Here is a 15,186-nt window from a genome sequence, read left to right as displayed (position 1 = left end):
ACACATGATTGAGTGGGAACTGACTTAGCAAGTCCCCGGAATCTGACTCCCAAGCCAGAGGAGGATATGCAGAGATCCAACATCCTTTACCCCTTGAAATACTTACAAGGCTCAGGATTGGTGGCACCAGGCAGCTCTGGACTAGTGGGGCTTTGGGGGTAAGGAGGTGATTGAAATTATGAGTGTGGGTTAAAAACTAGTCAAGTACCACTTGAATTGCTCAAACCCAACACTTATCTCTCCTCTGGGAGACTCTCATCCCCTCATCCCCAATCCCAGCTGAATTCTGGAGCTTTATTCTCTGGAGGGGGTAAAACAGTGTCTTTATGCTGGGGACACCAGGTAAAAGTACCAGTCATTAAGGAAGAGATTTAAGTGATCTGATGTAACCAGATGCTGAGATTCTTCAGCTGTCTTCCCCGACTCATGCAGCCCCCAGGCCTCTACTCACAAGGCAGGACATTAGAAGAGCCTTCTGTGCAGTATCCGAGCAACCCAACAAGAATGACTAAAGACCCGAAGACATTGAAGGAGGCAGTGTTCCAACAAATGGCCGGGCTCCGTTGTCCTGCAGACGAGCTCACAGCTGACAAGCCTCACTCACATTTTTGGAGCTGCTTAGTCTCCACCCTTAAGTATAGACAGGCACCAGAGATCACCAGACATTTGAGGAAGGTCTCTAACCTGAAGCCTAGACACCACAACAATTGGAAAAATAATCAAGTAAAATCAAGAAGAAATAGATATTGTGTGAGGGAGGAGATCTCAGAAAAACTATCACTTACATTTTCAAGGAAGAAGAGAAAATAATGCATCCATTAAATTAAAAATAGGATGTTAATAAAAAAAATATGTATAGGAAAAAACATTCAGAGATCAAAGCAAGCTCATAAAAATGGAAAATAAGACATTCTCAGTAGAAGATTTAGAAAATAAAGTTGAAGAACTCTAGAAAAGAGAGCAGGAAGGTGATGACATGGAAAATAGAAAAGTTGGAAAAGTAGAGGAATTCTTAGGCCTCAATGAGAGGAGTTCTGAGAAAAGGAAAGGAAAATAATAATAATAATAATAATAATAATAATAATAATAATCTGACAGAGTGTTGCAGAACTGAAGGACATGCATTTTTGTATGTAAGGGCTTACTGAGCTTCTAATAGAGTAGAAAAAAATTAAACCTGTACCAGGGCTTACCGGTATTGAATGCTAGTGACAAAAGACTCTACAACCATCTAGAGAAAGAAATTGTCACATACAGAGGACCAAAAGTCTGAATGCTTCCAGACTTGCCAGAAGCAACAATGAAAGCTAGAAAATTATTGAGCAGTGCCTTCAAAATTCTGAATGGATATGATGCTCTGCATAGAATTCAATATCCTCCCTAGCTGTCAGTCATTGTGAGGGTAGAGGAGAATGTTGTGACATGCAAGGCCTCAAAAATTGACTTCCCACCCACGATTTCTCAGGCAGCAAGAGCCAGACGTGCTTCAGAATGAGGGCGTGACCAAGAAAGGTAGACACAGAGTATAGGAAACAGTACATTCAGCATAGAACCGAGAGAAAGAATCCCAGGAAATGGAGAGGGAGGATTGCAGGAAGACAGTCGTGCCCAAGGGGAGAAGGCTAACTCAATCTAGACTGACGCAAGTCTGGGAGAGACTAATTCAAGACGTTATGAAATTCATTCACATCAAATGTGGTCCAAAGGCTGAAAAGACAAATTGGAAAAGTTGCGGAAGATTTTGGGTTCAATGAAGTCCATAGAAAATTAAACAAGCAAATCAAAGCAAGGCAGTTATTAACTACAGAGAGACTGAATAAATGTTCGGGAAAGACCAGTAATCATAATACATTACCCAGCATTATTCCGAATAGCATATGGAGTTAAAATGTTTATACAAATCCAGGGCAGCCGGATGGCTCAGTTGGTTAGAGCATGAGCTCTTAATGGCAGGGTTGCTGGTTCGATTTCCACATGGGCCAGTGAACTGCACCCTCCTCAACTAGATTGAAAACAATGGCTTGAGTTGAGCTGCTGGTTAGCGGCCGGTTGCTCAGTGGTTAGAGTGCTGTGTTCATGACACCAAGGTCGCCGGTTCGATTCCCACATGAATCAGTGAGCTGCACCCTCCACAACTAGATTGAAAAACAACGACTTGACATGGAGCTGATGGGTCCCGGTAAAACACACTGTTCCCCAACATTCCCCAATAAAAATTAAAAAGAAAGTCGTTTAAATACTAAATATCTACTGATATAAATAAATGGAGGAAGGAAAATGCAAAGATAGCCAAATTCTCGTTTTCCATAGTTGACAGTCAATAACTAACACTTCAAATTAAAAAAAAAAAAATAATAATAATAGAAATCAAGTAGCATTGGAAATATGGAGGCAAGTAATAGGTTGGTGCAAAAGTAATTGCGGTTTCTGCAGTTTTTGTTTGTTTGTTTATTTGTTTTTTTAACCTTATAAAGTGCAATTACTTTTGCACCAACCTAATAACAAAGAAATCCAAAAAAGACACCATTAAAAAGCTACAACAATAAACCACAGTCAGGGAGTTGACATTTGCAGCAAATATGAAATAGAATTTGAATTCACTCTACATCCACACACATATCTGTAGGTATATGAAGATCTACAAATAAGTATATCCCCATACAAAAATAGCCAAAGAATATGAGTAGGCACTTCATGAAAGAGGGATCCTGAATAGCCCAAAACATGAAAAGATATTCAGTCTCATCAGTAGTCAAGGAATGCAAATTAAAACCAGAATGCGATAATATCTTGTATCCACCAGTTCGGTAAAAACATGAAGTCCTACCAGTAGTAAGGATTGGCAAGAGGACAGAGCATTAGGAAGTCTCATTTGCACTGGTGAAAGAAGTCAGTGTTACCAGTTTCGAGAGCAATTTGGCAATCTCTAGTAAGGTTAAGGTAGGCATATCTCTCCTTTGCACAGAAAGGCTCTACACATGCAAAAAGAAACCGCACCTATATTTGTTATCATTGCATGTGATAGCCACAAATTGTTGATGATGGGGTCCTTAATAAATGGCATATTCATAGAATGGAATTCTATACAGCCCAGTGATCTAATTCTGCATGTATGATGATGGATAAGCCCCACAGATCACGATGAATTTAAAAAGCAAGTAATAGAAGCCAAGATTCAGTCTGAAACCATTAGGTAAACTTTTTAAACTGAGTGGTGCAACATTATTATATTAATATACTGTATGTGAACATACATGTTTAGTAAAAAGTATAAAACATCAGAAAGGCACACACTAACCTTAGAATAACAATGACCTCTTCCCTTTTATTGATTTGCAAAAGCTTGTACAGATGATGATATTATAAAAGTGTACACTTGAAACCTATATAATTTTACTAAACGATGTCACCCCAATAAGTTTAATTTAAAAAAAAACAACCAAAAACTTATTTACATGAGTTTCAGTTAAAATGGTGCCATGCAAAGAGAGGGCTGCCTGTATACCATTCAGGGGAAACTAATATCTTTGAAATGTTGTGTTCTCTCATCTAGGAACATGGTATAACTTTCTACTCATCCAGGTCTTTTGTTATATGCTCATTATTAATAAACGTTTAGAATGGTTTTTCCATTCCCATTTTTCATTGGATAATTGTATATTCATCCTATATTAAATAAGTTTTCATGTCTTAGAATATTCTTTCTGTTAGAGCCCACTGAAAATGAGTTTTCAATAGGCTCTGATAGAAAAAAAAGAAATTAAGTTTTTGGTATGTGTTTGAAGATGTTGGGCATCGATTTTAACTGGTTCCTTCAGTGCTCTTGGGAGACAGAAGCATCTGGCTCTGTGTAGGCCTGTGGATTCTGCATGTGAGAGTCTGTTCTCTCCACTGCTCTCTTACTAAGTTTCCCTACATGTCCTCTTTAACCCAGGCACAGAGTAGGTACTCAGCATCATTTAAAAAAATTGATAATTTCAGAAATGAAAATGGATGGAGCAAGTTGGTCAGTGGGGCGCCATGGAAATTACCCAGTTTATTGACACTGTCTTGTGAGAATGTACCCACCCAGCCAGGAGCTGATGATAGTACGATGCAGGTGACGTCTTGCTTTCGAGGGTATTCAGTGTGGATTTTTCCCTGTCTGTTGCAGGAAGATGCTGAAACTCTGTGGAGAGACAGAAGACAAGCTGGCTCAGGAGCTGATTCATTTCGAATTGCAAGTGGAGAGAGATGTGATTGAGCCCCTGTTTTTGCTCGCGGAGGTAAGAAGTGGAATGAGGCCTGAGTGAGCAGGGAAGGACAGAACAGTGGCCTTTAGCCATCCGACTCCAGCCTTACAACTGATTTTATCCCTTACTCTACTCTGTGACACTGCTTTTCATTGGGGGTTATGACTACACAACCACGTGGGCAGGACTGTCCAATATGGTGGTCCTTTCAGCGGTTCACTGCCCCGTTCTCCCACCCACACTTCTCTCTGTTGGCATTCCAGGGGAGAAAGGGGCTGAGCTGGCAGCAGCACCTCCTTCCCCAGCAGGGTCTCCACTGCCACACCAGCCCAGCCCCCACCCATCCGAAGTCTTCAGTGAAATTGCCAGCAGCCCCTCCTCACAAGGGACTGGTGCCCCGCATCCAACAGACTCTGTAAGGCCTTTTAAGAGTTCGTGTTTATATAGGACCTTTCTCTTGGACGTTAAAGGACACTAAACAAAACGATTTTATTAAAAAGAAACCTGAATGTTGATGGGACAGTTTTGCTAGCTTCAAACAAGTGAAATGTTATCAGGTAAGAAAGGAAATGGCTGGAGGACTTTGTTTGCTCTGAACCCCGGGCACCTCCCAGTTGATTTTAATGAGCCAAACAAAACCTACCCGGCGTTGGACCATAGAACTAACTGCCTGCACACCTGCACAGTGGTCGTCACACCTGCACAGTGCTTGCCCCTTGCCTCCTGTGGCTGTCGAGCTCTTAGAATGTGTTTAGTGCACTGAGGAACTACATTTTTATTTTATGTAATTTTTGTTCATTTGAATTTAAAAGGACGTAGCCACGGGTGGCCCAAGGCTACCGTATCATGTGTGGTTTCCTTTCTGGACTGTCCCCAGCACCTCTGTCTACGCTGGTGCTATTTCGGGTACATAATTGCCTAAGTGCCTAAAAGTATTCCAAGAGGAAATCCTAGCTATGGGGCTTTGCTGTAGACCAACTCTAGACTTCTCGGAGGCCATCCCCAGCCTAGAACATTCAGGAGAGGCCCTCTCTTCTTCATACAGGTGGTCTGGCATTGCAGCCAACGTGAAGCAAACCCAAGGGGCAGTTCTGACCTGGGTGCTGAGCTCACTGGTACCAGCAAGAGGCCCGTGTGACTCCCCAGCTTTGCCTGTGGGCTCTGTGATTACGCGGGTGCCCCAGACAGTACTCTCCTTCCTACTGAAAGTCTTTACACTAAGCCCAGTACTCACCCCTGCCTGAAGAGTGAATAGAAAGCACTTCGCAGAACTGGATCTTTCTCACATTTTTTCCTTCTATAAAAGCCACAGCCTGAGATGACTTTGGTTCAATTACGGCCAATTTTCCTTTTAAATTCTCACATCCTGCCCCACTTTTGCTGGGCCTGGAACCAAAATCCCTCATTGGAATGTTCAGTTAAGTCATTTTTAGAAATAAAAATATAAAAAGAGCATCCACATACAACCACTATGGAAGAACTTCTCATAGCTGAAAAAAGCCATGGCAATGTTTATTCATTATTTACTTTGGAAAAAAATCTTATTTCTATAAAAACATATTCTAACCACATTCCCCATCGCATCTCAGGTCTCTTGAGACTGATTCCCTTCATCCTTCTGCTGTCTGTTTTGAATTAGGTCTGTGTGTCAGATACGCTTTTCTCTCCATGTTGGCCATTATGCACGTGGAGAGGGTATGATGGAGCCCTCCCTGTTTTTGCCAGCTGAGGTAAGAGCAGGAATGAGGCTAGGCCTAAACGAGAAGGGGCACAGAGCCTCTGAGATGGCCTGGGTTGATGGGGGGTCCGGCAGATGTCCAGTGAAGAAAGAGCAGAGTTTAGCTCAGGAAACAGGATTAAGAATTTCATCTGAAAACAAGGAATGGGAGACCTCTAGCCACCTTGGTGGGTGGCTGTCAGTAGATCTGTAAGAATTTATCTTGAACTTCACTTTGTGTCTTTTATCTCCTGTAACCACAGGTGGAAATCCCAAATATTCAAAAACAGAGGAAACATTTAGCAAAGTTGGTGCTGGACATGGATTCTTCACGAACAAGGTACACTGGGGCCTGTTTGCTTTTATTTTTGCTTCTTTGAAGGAACAGTGATCATATTTGGGGTGTGGGTATGACTTTATGTGTGGATGTGTGGATGTCTTTATTCACCAAGTTTTTCTTAAGACTCCAGGCACTGGAGGTAAGAGCAGTGAGCGGAGATACCCGGCCCCCACTCTCATGGAGGCTGCAGCTCATTTTGGGAGATAGATTCTGGCAAGTGAACAAACACACAAGACAGTTTCAGGCACCATAAGTCATATGAAGAAATAGCACAGGGTAATTTGGGAAGGGGATGATGGAGAAAGGGGGCAACAACCTTAGGTAGGGTACCACAAAGAGGGCTCTTTTGAGACGACACTTGATCTGAGACATAAACGATGAGTAGGCAGCTATGCAAAGATCTGATGCAAAACTGTGCACAGCAGTGGGAATGGCACATGCAGAGGCCCCGAGGAGGGAATAAGGTTGACATACTCAGGTACAGCATGAGGCCAGCGTGGCCAGGGCAGGAGGAAAAAGGAGCAGAGACCAAAGTGGTAGGATGGATGATACGTCATATCTATAATGAGGGCAGAATTTCAGATTCTGGGGACCAGAAGCCGGCTTTTCCTGAAGCCGATGGTGCACATATCTCCTTTATGTGGCCATTCCCTAAGCCTGAGACCATTATCAGAGAAGTAAAGTTACAGCGGTGCTGCTGTTTGGCACCTGTCTCCCAGAATCCACCAGGGGAGTGCCAGAGACTTTGAGATGGGTTTGGCTGTGGCTGCCATATGTCATGGTTGTGCATATGTGCCTTTGTATTTTTTACAGCGATATGCATGTCTTTATATAAGTCTGCAAATTGAAAGAATGCAGGGTCTTGAATATTAATATGGAAGTAACTCTTTGGTTCTCCTTTAGGTTCATTGTAGGTCAATTTTAATAATCTCCACATCTTGTTTTAATTTTCTTGAAAAAAAGAAATGAAAACAGAGTATACTGGGGCCAAGAGATGTAGGATAGCATCCTGAAGCAGGAGTCAGAGATGAAATACCAAGATTCAGGTCACCTATTTTCTAGACCTGTTACTTTGGGCAGGTCACTTAAACTCCCAGAATAGCTTGTTCACCTGTACACAGGTAGTAACAACATTTGTGGGCTGACCTGGGGAGGTTGTTTTGAGTGTCAGATGAGACCATGTTTTTCAAAGTGCTTTAAAAAATAAAAGGAAGCGGCTGCTGTAACTAGTTGGGACATTTTAATTCTGCATCTGGACCAATAAAAAGTAGTGGGCAGTCCCCCAAGACCAGAAATAAAACTTCAGTCAGCAGAAAAACAAAGGTTTCTTTAGTTAATTTAGTGTTTCCCAAACTTCAGGCCACCTGAATGATTTTTGCCATCTGTGCTTACACATCTTTTAAAAATTGACTCACTTTTTTTCAAAATGAACCTATTTTAAAAAATGTTGTAGCCCTTTCATAAATTGAAGAGCAATGCCCTTTGCTACCAAGTAAACAAAAAAGTGAATAGGATGCAGGCAAAGCAAATATTATTAAATTTTAGATCCTGTTGCCTATGGAAGGCTGGGATCCTTGTCTCCTTTTGTTGAAAAGGAAGAGGAGGTAGAGTTGGAAAGTTGCTGTGTAGCTCTTCTCACCCAGATCCGAGGGTCTCTCCTTAGCGCACTTGGAAGGCTAGAGAGCAGGTTGCGTGGGCAGTATTGGTTTGGTGTTACTTACCACCAGTCTGTGTGCCACGTAAAATTGACTCTCCTAAGGGTTTCAGTCCCATATTTAGGGAGGCAGGTCAGATAACTGAAGAAATGCTGACTGTTCCACTGTTGGGGTGAGAGTGGACACCACACTTCTGGGTTTGCAAAGTGATTTCCTTCTGTGAGGACCTGAGATCTTTGCTTCTGTAAAGAAAACCCAAATTTTCAGCTCAGAGCTTCTGTTCAGAAGGTTTGATTCTAGCACCAAAGCTTATTGCCATCGTCACTTACAAACTTTTTCTGGGTCCTCTTTTGAGAAGGAGAGTTACTCCTGGGTAACAGCCACGGTCAATCTAGTCATGTATTACATTTGCAATGGTGACGCCAAGTGGTGTGTGTATTCTGGAACCTTAGAGAAGTGTCATTAGCAACTCTCACTCATGATTTGACAACTTTTTTATATTTTCAGCTCATCTGTCTTATGTATTAAGATTTGGTAAGGAAATCTCTACCTCCCCTGTCCAAATTTCTATGCTTGTAAACCTTAATTCAGACCTACAATCTTTTAGTTTCAGAGCAGGAAATTTCTTTTAGGTGATCCTCATATAAACCTCCTCCATCTCCTGTATCATACTGGTGGTTTTGCACAGCTCACTCTGTGTAGTTGTGAGTTTGAGGGTTGAGGATTGCTTTGAGGGGAGATTGTTGGCAGTACAGCCCCTCAGAAACTTAGGCACCTTCCCTTCAGGTCTCTGCTTTAGTAACCGTGGTGGAAGATCCAAGCCCAGGCCTCAGTTATGGATTTTCCATCAGCTTAGGGTATAGGCTTCAGAATGAAAGGCCTGTCTTAGCAAAGGTGTCCTCTTTCTTCCCACTTTAATCTCAGACCAGCCATTTCTAGCCTGAGTCAGTGTGTCTTGGAGGACCTTGCTGGAAGCTACAAGAAAAAGCGAACCCACTCAACTTCCTGCCTTTGCCTCTAACCCTTCACTGTTAGGCAACATGAGCACTGCATCCTGAGATACAACTGTGAGAGTAAGACCAAGCGCAGTGCTCTTGAATAGCGGGGATATCCAGCTACTCTCCGGGAATGGTTGGGTTCTTACTGCCCCCCACTTCCACCCCCCCTACTTCCCCATTTAGCTGATTTGCACACGTTAGATTGTATTCCTCGTGGCATCCTCCTTTGATTGCCAAAGGTAACTTTAGTCCTGTTCTATCCTTCATGATTTACAACTATCCAAACTAAACAGTGTATTCCAGGTAGAGATACCCGCTGCCTTTTAAGAAAGGCAGGATCTTTTTCTCTATTATCGGTACGTCTTGATCAATAGTTCTGTGGCTGGATCTTTGAATTCTACCACAACTCTGGTAGCTACTACCAAATCCAGCAAATTTATTCAGTGTTTAATTAGGTCTAACTCCAATGTGTACATTTGTCACTGTTCAGGTAAATCTGGCTTCTCTGCTTCAAAAGCCAATTATATAAGCCTTAGAATCCTCAGATAATACTGAAGCTTAGAATCCCAGACAAGAAAAAAACTGAAGGAGTTCATCACCCCCAAACCAGTATTATAAGAAACGTTAAAGGGATTTCTTTAAGAAGAAAATGAAAACAAAAATATGAATAAGAAAATATCACAAAGAAAAAAAATTCTCACTGACAAAAGCAAACGTATAATAAAAATAGTAGATCAACCAACACTAAAGCTAGTACAAAGGTTAAAAGGCAAAAGTAGGAAGATCATGTGTCATTGCAACAATAAATTAAGGGATACACACAAATACACACATACAAAATAAGTAAAAAGTGATGACAAAAACATAAACATGGAGGGGTGAGTAAAAATGTTAGTGATTATAGAATGTGTTTGAACTTAAGTGACCATCAACTTAAAATAGACTGCTGTAAACATAGCTTGGTATTATGAAGCACATGGTAACCACAAACCAAAAATATACAAGAGATATACAAGAAATAAAGAGAATGGAATCCAAACACAACACTACAGAAAGTCAACAACGTAAGTGAGAAGAGAGCAAGAGACTAAGAAAGGAACAGAGAACTACAAAAGCAATCAGAAAACAATTAATAAAATGGCAATGACTACATACCTTTCAATAATTACTTTAAATATAAATGAATTAAATGCTCCAATCAAAAGGCAAATGGATAAAGATATGGTACATATATACAATGGAATATTACTCAGCTATAACAAAGAATGAAGTCTTACCATGTGCGGCAACATGTATGGACATGTATTAGGCTAAATGAAATGGATGGAACAGAGAAAGACAAATACCATATGATTTCACTTATATGTGGAATCTAAAAAGCAAAAATAAATGAACAATCAAGACAGAAGCAAACTCATAGATGCAGAGAACAAACCAATGATTGCCAGATGGGAGGGAAGTTGGGGGCGGCTAAGAGAAAAAGGTGAAGGGATTAAGAAATACAAATTGGCAGTTACAAAATAGTCATGGGGATGTAAAATGCAGCTTAAGGAATATAGTCAATAATATTGTGATAACTATATATGTCAGGTGGGTGCAAAACTTATCTGGGGGACTCACTTTGTAAGTTATTAAATGTCTACTATGCTGTACACCTGAAACTAATACAATATTGAATATCAACGGTAATTGAAAAAAAATTTAATTAAAAAAAAAAGAGAGAGAGATACTACTGACCCTTCCAGGAAAGATCCATGGACCGAAGAATCTCAGAGATCAAAGGAGGAAGATACAATTATGCACAAATGGTATAAAATCTTAAACTATACAGTTTCTAGAAGAAAATACTGAAGAGAATCTGCAACCTTGGGGTAGGAAAAGATTTCTTAGTATACAAAAAACATGAATAATAAAACAAAAAAGTTAATGTTGGACCTAATCAAAAATTTTAAATGTTGCTCTTTGAAAGACACTATTTGAAAAATGAAAAGTTATACCACAGAATGGGAAAAAATATTTGCAATACACATATCTGTCATAGGATTTATATCCAGAATATATAAAGAATAGTTACAGCTCAATATAAAAATACAAAATACAATTTTTAAACAGGCAAAAAAATTGAAGTGACACTTCACCAAAGAAGATGTGAAAGGCCAATAAGCACATGAAAAATGCTCAACATCATTAGTTGGTGTTGAACATTAGTCATTACACTAATTTTAATAATAATGAAATACCACTGCACACCCAGCAGAATGGCCAAAAATTAAACATACTGACCATATCAACTGTTAGCAAGGTTGTGAACCAAATGAAACTCTCCTACAATGCTGTTGGGAATGTAAAGTTGTACAGCCACTTGGAAAAAGAGTATGGCACTTTTTAAAAATGTTAAAGACTGTCATTCGATCCAGTCATTGAATTCCTCTTTATCCAAGAGAATTAAACAGAAAAGTTTGTACATGAGTATTCATAATCAGCTTCAATCAGAATAGACCAAAGTAGAAAACACTCAAATGTTTCTCAACAAGTAGATTAAAAAAAATAATCTGATATAGTCATACAGTGGAATACTATTTAGAATAAAAAGGAATAAATTATTGATATGCCAGTAAAAAATACTGAACTTAGAAGGTGAATAAAAGATAATAGATAATAAGAAGGGTGGAGGTAAACTCAAGGAAGCTTTATGCTAAATTAAAAATTGTGAATCGGATTGAACTGAAATGAATGTGAATGATACACAAACATCTTTTCTGCTATAGGTTTGGTTTGACAAACGTTAAAGAAGGAGCCCCATTTCTTTCCAAAGTCAGCCTTACTTTGGGGGTGGGGGGACATGTATCTCAAGGTCAACCTCTGGGTCCAGGGCACTCAGTGTTTCTGCTGAACAGCTATTTCTGGGTCCTACTGCTATGGACTGAATTGTGCCCCCCACCACCAAATTCGTATGTTGAACCCTAACCCCCCATGTGCCTATATTTGGAGATAGGGTCTTTAGGAAATAATTAAGGTTAAATCAGGTCATAAGGATATGGCATGAATCCACTAGGGTTGGTGGCTTTATAAGAAAAGGAAGAGAGAGAGAGTGTGTCCTCTCTGCATGCATTCAGAGGAAAGGCCCTGAAAACAGAGCGAGAACCTTGATCTTGGACTTTTAGCCTCTAGAACTGTGAGAAAATAAATGTCTGTTGTTGAAGCCTCCCAGTCTGTAGTGCTTTGTTCTGGCAGTCCACGCAAACTAAGAGGCCTACCTTCTTTGGAAGCAAATGAACTAAAGAAGCGGATAACTAGACGTGGGATTCTGGAGCTGTGTCCATTTGAAGTCCCTCTGGGATGGCAGCAGAGCCTCATTGGCCTCAGGAGCAGTTCCTCATCCCCCATCTCTGCTTCTCTCCACATATAGGCATCTTTCTCTTAGCTCCATTGTCTCCATGGTCGCTGGATGTCCCCTGGGCTCATTCTCCCCAGTATGAGCCCTCTTTCTTTTGTCTCACTCCTAAATGTACAAAGGAGGGGTTCCATGTGTCTGGACGTTGCTTATGTGCCACTTCCTTGGCCTGTCAGTTGGCCAAGGTGACGAAGGACGGCACAGGCTTGGCTTACATCAGGGACCCTCACCTGGACCATTTACTGTGAGAGCCACGCAAAACTGGCAGCTCCTTTTGACCCACACATTAGAGCAGCAGCAGGACAGGACCTCAAAAAGTGGATGCTGCTGGTGACAGAGGAGAAAAGACTGCTTAGATAAGACAGTAAATATCCCACTAAAGAAACTTCCCTGTTTGTTTGCCTTCCAAAAATTTTTCTGGATTTCCTATTTCCCTCCACTTACCTCGCACTTGCCTTCTTCCCTCTTCTCCTGGTCCTTGAAATGCCATACCCTTATTTCTGGCCGTTTTCTTTTTTTCTAGCCTTCATTAAAGCTTATACAGAGGGTGCCAAAATAATGTATACAAGTGGACACTTTGGTCAACGTTGCTCAAACAGTAGTTCGTTGTAATCAGAAGTGTCTGGACGCTGATGGTAACCACTTTGAGCACCTCTTGTAATTGCAGAAGTCAAACGTGACTTGTATTCATCTTTTGTTATCAATATATATTACTACAATTTTAATAGTTTTTTCCTTTCTTAAAATGTGTATATATTTTTTGGTACCCTCTGTATTCTGTTCTTTCTCTCACCGGGATCATATAGTGATAGCTAGCCTCCTTCCCAGAGAATGATGGTGTCACATGAGCTACTTTAGTGGGAAGAAATGGACTTTTCTGCTCTTCAAATTTTAAAGTTCATATTCTTCTTGAACAAGAATCCTTGTTTACTCTCTTGGTCCAGAATCCATTTTTTCCTCTTAACAGAGCAGGACAATTCTTAAGTTTATTTGTAGAACAGCTGACTGAGAAGGCCACCAGACCTTGAAATCCATGATGAATGTCACTTTTCACAGGAGATCACTACCTATACAGTATTTTCCAAGCTTCCCTTATGATTGTGTTGTTCCATTTCCACAAAGGGACCATTTGGGGGCAGCTTATCACTATTTTATAATATCAAAATAGATCACTTAAATATTGCAAATAAAATTTCCTACAAAGGGAGGGTAGAGTGTATGACTTCAAACTACCAGGATTTTGACTAAAGTACAGAATTTGGGGTGAGAGATGGAGGGGAATAAGGAAGAAAAGAAAGAGATAACTTGGGAAAAATGTCATTATTTTAATATACATACAGTAAGTATAATTTGGGTTTTTAAAAACTCTAATCCAGATGTATAAAACCATAAAATCAGCATAGTGTTGGTGGTCACTTTATTTTTTATGGTTACAGATTGGTTAGTTTTGTTTTGTGTTTTTTCTTCCGGTAGCATGAGTCAGATGGCATGTATAGCCTGATCCCACAGTCTGTCGTGGAGGTATATTCATTATCTGAGGTCTAAATTACAGACACGGCATTTCATGTTTTATTTGAGAAAACAAAACCCACAATACTTTAATACTTTATTTAAAATGGTTAAACCTGGGAGGTAATCAATTAAACATATCATTTCTGTAGAGCAAATAATTATAAGAAAGAATTGGTCAGGAATTTTTACTAATTCTAATCTGTTAGCTTAGATTTTAAACATCTTTGAGTAGAAATTTTTCTTGCTAATTTGCCCTGAGTTCTTATCTTGCATATGGAATCTTTCCCAGGACATGTGTCTATCTCTAGAGTTTCAAGCCAGCTTGATGTCCCAAAGCCTTTTTAAGTAATTTTCCCATGAGTGTTGTTTTGAAGTGACAAAGAATCCTTAATTTGCTACTCTTTGCTAATAGCAAAAATAACCTTAGTTTCTCTTTTTTGTATCGTAGAGTGTTGCACTCTTCTGTTTGTCTTGCATGTAACAAAAGAGAAAAGAAAAATTGTGTAGAGAAAACACCTAGAGATTAGATTCTTAACTCTCAAAGTGAGTGGACTGTTGCACTATTTTCCTGTACATTGGATGGAGCCAGCTGAGCTGTCTGGCTTGATCTGTACACTGTTGGCCAGCATGGTGTTTAAAATAAATTATTAAATCTATTGCCATATTGCATCAGGAGAGTTCACATGACAATTTTTGGCTTCTCCTGTCAATGGAAACATCTAGCAATGCACGACCCACCCTTCTGCCTGGGCCCCATCAGCCCCAGGAAGAGCAGCTGCCTTTTAGAGAGTGCACACCCCACCCCACCCCACCCAGCGCCCCATCCCCTTCCGCTCGCTGTCCCTTCCTGACTTCCCGAGACTGCAGCCAGGCATCAGTTGCCCTTTGTCATCCTGCTTACACTATTGTTTTTCTTACAGCTGAGAGGTAGTTTTATACTTCGTGTCACTGTTCCAAGTAGGAAATAAACGATTGCATGGACTAGTTTTGGAGTTAATGGCCCATTTGACTTATTTTTCTTACCTACTGGCCCCTAGAAGCCATTGGGTTTACAGACTCAGTGGAAGAGGAACCCACTGCCTTTCCCTCCTGTGGCTACTACGATCTAGTGTAATTGCAACCTTCCTTCAGGACCTGTTTTTGGTAATTCTCTGATAATGACATAGCAACCAGAAATACAGAGGGTGCCAAAAAAAAAATGTATACCTCTTTTAAGAAAGAAAAAACTAACATTGTAATACAGTGAATGACACTAGCATTCATTTGATTAATGCCATATTTTGAGAGAACATCAAACTACACCACATTGCTACCATAATTCAATTCAACTTCAAAAAG

The 15,186-nt window shown here is 40.3% G+C and overlaps 1 protein-coding gene across 7 annotated transcripts in view; it reads left to right on the top strand.

The window, feature by feature from the left end:
• The window catches only part of ARHGAP44 (Rho GTPase activating protein 44), a 171,480-nt gene that overhangs the window by 102,230 nt on the left and 54,064 nt on the right, over positions 1-15,186 (top strand). For all 7 annotated transcript variants that reach the window (XM_019755260.2, XM_074320484.1, XM_019755258.2 and 4 more), the window contains exons 5-6: positions 4,154-4,265; positions 6,213-6,289. In XM_019755260.2, coding sequence (XP_019610819.2) covers positions 4,154-4,265; positions 6,213-6,289 — 189 coding nt within the window. The remainder of the gene's footprint in view (positions 1-4,153; positions 4,266-6,212; positions 6,290-15,186) is intronic.

This window comes from Rhinolophus sinicus, linkage group LG15 (genome assembly GCF_036562045.2).
Source record: "Rhinolophus sinicus isolate RSC01 linkage group LG15, ASM3656204v1, whole genome shotgun sequence".
In the NCBI taxonomy this organism is placed as follows: domain Eukaryota; kingdom Metazoa; phylum Chordata; class Mammalia; order Chiroptera; family Rhinolophidae; genus Rhinolophus; species Rhinolophus sinicus.
Note: the sequence above shows the minus strand (reverse complement) of the source record. Positions and strands in the feature narration are given on the sequence as shown.